Genomic DNA, 7557 nt, shown 5'->3' with positions numbered 1-7557 from the left:
GTTCAGCCGTCACTTCCTGTGTTTGCTGTGTCAGACTGTTCTCAGAAGCTTTTCGCTCAGTCAGCAGAAAGGCGCTCGTGCTGGAACAAGCCTCGCCGGGCGCTTCAGAAGCCGTGGATGGCTGAGGCTGCGTTGCGGAAATTGTGCGAATGAAAGGCCTCCTTTTGTCTGATCCTCTGTACTTATGTGTCTGGACGGGGTGACCTGCAGGCGTGTGAAGCCTCGGGCTTGGCTTTGTGAGTCACGCGCGCGATCGTCCCGCGGCCTCAGCTGAGCTCGCAGCCGAGAGCTCAACTCGACTGTCAGCGCCAAACATCGGAAACTTAACGCCATCTTTAGTTCCCCTGCTCTGATCCCAGATCAGCCCCGCTGACCGCTCTTTAGTCATGGAGATGATGGAGCCCAAGTGACCTGAAACATGTAGAAACCAAACGTCCCTGATCCCCCCCACCCCACCCCACCCCACAGCCGTTTCTACTCAGTAAGCCAGAGAGCAAACATACACATTCCTGAAATACATGCCCCCCTACACACACACACAAACACTCACACACGACACACACACACACACACACACACAAACGCCACACACACACACGCTCACACACAACACACACACACACACATACACAGACACACATACACACACACACACACACACTCACACACACACACACACACACACGCTCACACTCACACACGCTCAACACAGACACACACACTCTCTCACACACACACACACACACACACGCTCACAAACACAGACACTCTCACTCTCTCCTCTCACACACACACACACACACACACTTTCATGTTGTAATGAAATCCTCAGCTGCTTTGATTACAGAGCTCACTTTAAAGCACAGTGGAGGTGAAGAACTGACCCTTTGAAGATGCCACCCCCCACACACACACATACTCACACACTCTTCTCACCTCTTCACTTCCTTACAACCGTACAGCACCTCCCCCCAGCACTCCTCTTTATTTAGTCCTTCTTCAGCTCCGTCCTGTAAGCTCTCTCTTTAGTGCTTCATTTTGTTTTCTTTATTATGCATATGTGGAGAACCTTTGGAGAACCTGTGGAGTCCGGTCCCGACTCAGCAGCTTGTAGCTCCTCCTTCAGCAGCAGTAACCTGCAGTGATCGGTCTGTGTCATCACTGTGGGCGGGCTTTGGGCCGCTCTTCTTCAGGTCGTGCAACCCTACGCTGCCATGTTGTTTTAGAGAGAGTCTGAGGTCTGACCTCAGGGTGAATTTTTATGGGACGTCCACTCCTGAGAGGATTGTGTGTTAACACAGCAAGACCTGCAAACTGCCAAAATCTGTGCTTTCATAGAGGAGCTCAGGCTGACGATGATGATGACTGTAGAGGTTGGTGCGCACCTCGATAGGTGGCTGTGTCAGTAGGTAGCGAGGTGCTTGAAGGGGGAGGTAGTGTGTTGTCCACTTTAGTGTTTAGGAGGCGTTTTACTGCTTCGTGCAGCAGAGCAAAGCTGAGTGCAGAGAACAGAGGGGGGGCAGCAGGTGGGCCTTCATTCTTCCTCACAATCATGTTCTGCTATTAAACTCATGAGGCAACCGCGCACGCTCCCACCGCCGCCGCACTGCCAGCGGTCGTTACACAGCGATGTAACACGTGCTCATTAGCTGTTAGCATAACCAGGACTGTGAGTCTGTGATGGAGGAGCAGGCGGACAGCTGGAGTCTGACAGGCTACTGGTCCTCCCCTCTGTCCTCCCCTCTGTGTCCTCCTCTCTGTGTCCTCCCCTCTGTGTCCTTTCTTCTAGGGCTGGGCCATATTATACCGTTCACGGTAATACCGGTATAATGTTAGGCAACGATAGGAAAATGAAATATCGCGATAGAATATGAGTAAAACGCGCATGCGCAGTGCCTTTGTTTTCATACGCACATGGCCGATTGTTGAGTGAAACAGATGAACCAGAATTGGTTTGTAAAAATGGTGCAACTTCAGTGATGTGGAACTGGTTTGGTGTTTGTCCGTCAGATACACGACAAAGCACATTTTTTTGCAGAACATGCAAGCGGCCGTCGGACTAAGATGCTCTTAAATCTGGGAGTAATCTGGGTCCTAAACTCCGTATGCTTCAGGTCAAACGAACACTGCAGCATCACTAAGAGTTAAAAACTGTCTAAATTCTTTCATCTTTAATAAAACGATCAGCATTGCTGCTTTACCAGGTGTAACTATGAAGTTTAACTTCCAGGCATCCATGAAAACAAAATGTATTACATTTAACGGAGTTAGAAGCTAGCAGGAAGCTAGCGGAAGTTAGCTCGCTAGTTTCGCTAGTTACCTAAGCATGATATAGCATGTTCTGACTGAGAGATTTCTGAAAAAAATCAAACGTACAGCTCTGCTATCACTTCCAACATAAATGAAGACAGGAAACTAAACAGCAGTGACGTTTGTAGGGTTACTGAAGTTGGGCTAGCTGGTATATAATTATGTGCTACGTGATCGCTAGCGACACAGCTATGTTAGCATAACATAAACAGTGAAGCTGGAGGACAAACACTAACACTTTTCCACTTATAAAAGTTAACGTTAAGGTTCCTCGTGGTTAGAGACAAATGCAATCGCATGGCAGGATGCTGTAAAAGGACCAATCTTCAGTCAGGAGAACAACTGAGATAATCCATCCACAATACGAGGTTAGTCATTAATATACTGCAACAACATGGGAATAGAGCAGCTGCCAGAGAATTCAACATTAATGAATCAATGGTACAGAAGTGGAGGAAGCAAGAAGAATGAGTTTAATAAAGTTTGATTTATCTGACTGCTTTGTTTCGCTTAATGTGCCTTATAATCCCGTGCACCTTATGGTCCGAAAAATACGTACTGCACACTGCAGTTTAATGTTGCAAAGCACCTCTTTTTAACTTCAGTGGATATTATACATGGTTATGCTCAGGATATGTCAGCCCATTTCTACTGGAAATGCCTTTTGGTTAAACTTTCAGCAAGGAATTTGCATTTGCACTGTTACATTTTTATAAAGCTTTAATGTACATAAAAACCAGCTTCTTGTTTAAGTGAAAATAAATGGAAGGTTGTCTTTTTGCGCTAGTAATGTTGTGGAGTTGTATTTTGTCTCGCATCAATTATATCGTCAGTTATATCGTTATCACAAATTTTCAAATATATATCGTGATAAATATTTTTGGCCATATCGCCCTGCTCTACTTTCTTCTGTGTCCTCCACACTGTGTCCTCCACACTGTGTCCTCCCCTCTGTATCCTCCCTTCTGTGTCCTCCTCTGTCCCCTCCCCCTGGCCCCTCCCCCCTGTGTGGGCGTGAGCAGCTCTGATTGGGACAGAAAGCAGATCTGAGTTCTGACGAAGTCCTCACCGAGATTATGGGCTGAGATGGCGTTCCCATGAATCCTCCCGTAAATTCCAGTGAAGATTGAAGGTTTTCCTGCGGGAGAACAAATTCTTCCTGATTTTATTACTGTGATAAACTCAGCTGTCGAGCTAAAGGGAGCAGCCGGGCTGTGGTTCTGCTTCATTTCCATGAAAACGATCACTACAACAACAAAGTCCAATGAACGCAGCTCGGGGAGACGTCACTGCTGAGCGGTGGCGTGAAGCCCGACCGACACCGTGAGTCAGGCAGACGTGCAAAGAACAGCTCGTCACGAGTGGACTGAGGAGGGAGGTGAAAGGTCAGGCAGTCATTAGCTCTTATTTTTCGTCGCATTTCTTTCACATGTGCCATGGAGAAAAAACATGCACATGTCAAAGGTCGTGCAGCACAGGAACAGGAGACCTGAGAGCTGTGAGAACCAGCACAGCTCCACTTCCCCTGCCTGTAAAAAGTTCATGTTTTTAAGTTTTCAGGTGAAAAGTCGTAATGCTGTCATCAACACTCATCTGTCACTTTGTTCCCGTTACACGCACACAGGCCACACCCCCCACCTCTGCAGTAGTAGATGTTTAGGATCAGGATCAACCGTGTCGTAAAACATCTCAGAGAGTTTAAGAAAGCTCGCGTTGCCGGGCGGTGCTCGCAGAGATCGTCTCACCTGAAGCTTGAACCGTTTGCTGCCCCAAACACTCACCTGCTGACCACGCCTGTCCATGTGAAGCAGGACGGGCTCCGCCCCCGAGACACGTCTGAATACTTCTACAGACAGCAAACGTTTATCCTTTCTGTGTGTGTGTGTGTGTGTGTGTGTGTTACTAATGATGCTGATTATCTCTCCTTCCAGCTATTTGTACAAGAATGAAATCCAATCAATTGACAGACAAGCATTTAAGGGGCTTGTCTCTCTTGAGCAACTGTAAGTGACCTACTTCCTCTTCCACCTTTTCCTTCTGCTCGCAGCACCACTCCTCCTCCTTCTCTTCTCCAGCTGTAAATGCCTCCACCCCCTCCCCCCTTCCTGAAAAACAAACACTCCATAAAGCCTGGCAAAGTCTCCGTCATGTGACGTGTTATCTGCGAGCATGTTCTTGTGGCATGACTGCAGACTTTGCAGGTGTCATGTTTCCCCCACAGTGTGCTACGCCCACCCTTCATCCACCTTTCTGCTGCCACCGTGCATGCCGTGACTGCAGCCCCCTCGCAGCTGCGCTTGCCTCCCGTGACCCTTTCTGCATGAGTCACCAGTGTTTTCCCCACCCCCCCCCCCCCCCCCACCTCTAACACAAACCAGCTGTGGGGGAAACACTGGTGACTCATGCAGAAAGGGTCACGGGAGGCAAGCGCAGCTGCGAGGGGGCTGCAGTCACGGCATGCACGGTGGCAGCAGAAAGGTGGATGAAGGGTGGGCGTAGCACACTGTGGGGGAAACATGACACCTGCAAAGTCTGCAGTCATGCCACAAGAACATGCTCGCAGATAACACGTCACATGACGGAGACTTTGCCAGGCTTTATGGAGTGTTTGTTTTTCAGGAAGGGGGGAGGGGGTGGAGGCATTTACAGCTGGAGAAGAGAAGGAGGAGGAGTGGTGCTGCGAGCAGAAGGAAAAGGTGGAAGAGGAAGTAGGTCACTTACAGTTGCTCAAGAGAGACAAGCCCCTTAAATGCTTGTCTGTCAATTGATTGGATTTCATTCTTGTACAAATAGCTGGAAGGAGAGATAATCAGCATCATTAGTAACACACACACACACACACACACACACAGAAAGGATAAACGTTTGCTGTCTGTAGAAGTATTCAGACGTGTCTCGGGGGCGGAGCCCGTCCTGCTTCACATGGACAGGCGTGGTCAGCAGGTGAGTGTTTGGGGCAGCAAACGGTTCAAGCTTCAGGTGAGACGATCTCTGCGAGCACCGCCCGGCAACGCGAGCTTTCTTAAACTCTCTGAGATGTTTTACGACACGGTTGATCCTGATCCTAAACATCTACTACTGCAGAGGTGGGGGGTGTGGCCTGTGTGCGTGTAACGGGAACAAAGTGACAGATGAGTGTTGATGACAGCATTACGACTTTTCACCTGAAAACTTAAAAACATGAACTTTTTACAGGCAGGGGAAGTGGAGCTGTGCTGGTTCTCACAGCTCTCAGGTCTCCTGTTCCTGTGCTGCACGACCTTTGACATGTGCATGTTTTTTCTCCATGGCACATGTGAAAGAAATGCGACGAAAAATAAGAGCTAATGACTGCCTGACCTTTCACCTCCCTCCTCAGTCCACTCGTGACGAGCTGTTCTTTGCACGTCTGCCTGACTCACGGTGTCGGTCGGGCTTCACGCCACCGCTCAGCAGTGACGTCTCCCCGAGCTGCGTTCATTGGACTTTGTTGTTGTAGTGATCGTTTTCATGGAAATGAAGCAGAACCACAGCCCGGCTGCTCCCTTTAGCTCGACAGCTGAGTTTATCACAGTAATAAAATCAGGAAGAATTTGTTCTCCCGCAGGAAAACCTTCGATCTTCACTGGAATTTACGGGAGGATTCATGGGAACGCCATCTCAGCCCATAATCTCGGTGAGGACTTCGTCAGAACTCAGAGCTGCTCACGCCCACACAGGGGGGAGGGGCCAGGGGGAGGGGACAGAGGAGGACACAGAAGGGAGGATACAGAGGGGAGGACACAGTGTGGAGGACACAGTGTGGAGGACACAGAAGGAAGGACACAGAAGGAAGGACACAGTGTGGAGGACACAGTGTGGAGGACACAGAGGGGAGGACACAGAGGGGAGGACACAGAGAGGAGGACACAGAGAGGAGGACACAGAGGGGAGGACAGAGGGGAGGACACAGAGAGGAGGACACAGAGAGGAGGACACAGAGGGGAGGACAGAGGGGAGGACCAGTAGCCTGTCAGACTCCAGCTGTCCGCCTGCTCCTCCATCACAGACTCACAGTCCTGGTTATGCTAACAGCTAATGAGCACGTGTTACATCGCTGTGTAACGACCGCTGGCAGTGCGGCGGCGGTGGGAGCGTGCGCGGTTGCCTCATGAGTTTAATAGCAGAACATGATTGTGAGGAAGAATGAAGGCCCACCCTGCTGCCCCCCCTCTGTTCTCTGCACTCAGCTTTGCTCTGCTGCACGAAGCAGTAAAACGCCTCCTAAACACTAAAGTGGACAACACACTACCTCCCCCTTCAAGCACCTCGCTACCTACTGACACAGCCACCTATCGAGGTGCGCACCAACCTCTACAGTCATCATCATCGTCAGCCTGAGCTCCTCTATGAAAGCACAGGTTTTGGCAGTTTGCAGGTCTTGCTGTGTTAACACACAATCCTCTCAGGAGTGGACGTCCCATAAAAATTCACCCTGAGGTCAGACCTCAGACTCTCTCTAAAACAACATGGCAGCGTAGGGTTGCACGACCTGAAGAAGAGCGGCCCAAAGCCCGCCCACAGTGATGACACAGACCGATCACTGCAGGTTACTGCTGCTGAAGGAGGAGCTACAAGCTGCTGAGTCGGGACCGGACTCCACAGGTTCTCCAAAGGTTCTCCACATATGCATAATAAAGAAAACAAAATGAAGCACTAAAGAGAGAGCTTACAGGACGGAGCTGAAGAAGGACTAAATAAAGAGGAGTGCTGGGGGGAGGTGCTGTACGGTTGTAAGGAAGTGAAGAGGTGAGAAGAGTGTGTGAGTATGTGTGTGTGTGTGGGGGGGTGGCATCTTCAAAGGGTCAGTTCTTCACCTCCACTGTGCTTTAAAGTGAGCTCTGTAATCAAAGCAGCTGAGGATTTCATTACAACATGAAAGTGTGTGTGTGTGTGTGAGCGTGTGTGTGTGTGTGTGAGAGAGTGTGTGTGTCTGTGTATGTGAGCATGTGTGTGTGTGTGTGTGTGTGTGTGTGTGTGTGTGTGTGTGTGTGTGTGTGTGTGTGTGTGTGTGTCCATGTCAGTTTTCCAGCATGGTGCAACCTGGTGTCTTAAGATCTGCTTCGGAGATATAATAACCCAACACTTGGTGCTGGTATAAGTACTCAAAGCTATACCTAAGCACTCAGCTCAAACTTCACATTTTTTTACATAAAAATTAAACTCAGCTAATTAACAAGCTCAATGAAGAAATTGGATGATAATTGAACCTTTTTTTATGCTTGAATA

At 49.3% G+C, this 7557-nt stretch overlaps 1 protein-coding gene across 2 annotated transcripts in view; it reads right to left on the bottom strand.

Annotated features, from left to right (window-relative positions):
• LOC102314211 (peroxidasin) overlaps window positions 1-7557 on the bottom strand; it is a 45598-nt gene that overhangs the window by 28435 nt on the left and 9606 nt on the right. Inside the window, exon 4 of one of the 2 annotated variants that reach the window (XM_005942146.2) lies at window positions 5032-5103. The exons of the other annotated variant lie outside the window; for it this stretch is intronic. Coding sequence (XP_005942208.1) covers window positions 5032-5103 — 72 coding nt within the window. The remainder of the gene's footprint in view (window positions 1-5031; window positions 5104-7557) is intronic. 2 annotated transcript variants of the gene reach the window in all.

Source organism: Haplochromis burtoni, unplaced genomic scaffold (assembly GCF_018398535.1).
Source record: "Haplochromis burtoni strain Fernald_Lab_line unplaced genomic scaffold, NCSU_Asbu1 Contig_321, whole genome shotgun sequence".
Lineage (NCBI taxonomy): Eukaryota > Metazoa > Chordata > Actinopteri > Cichliformes > Cichlidae > Haplochromis > Haplochromis burtoni.
This window is presented reverse-complemented; position numbering and strand designations above follow the sequence as displayed.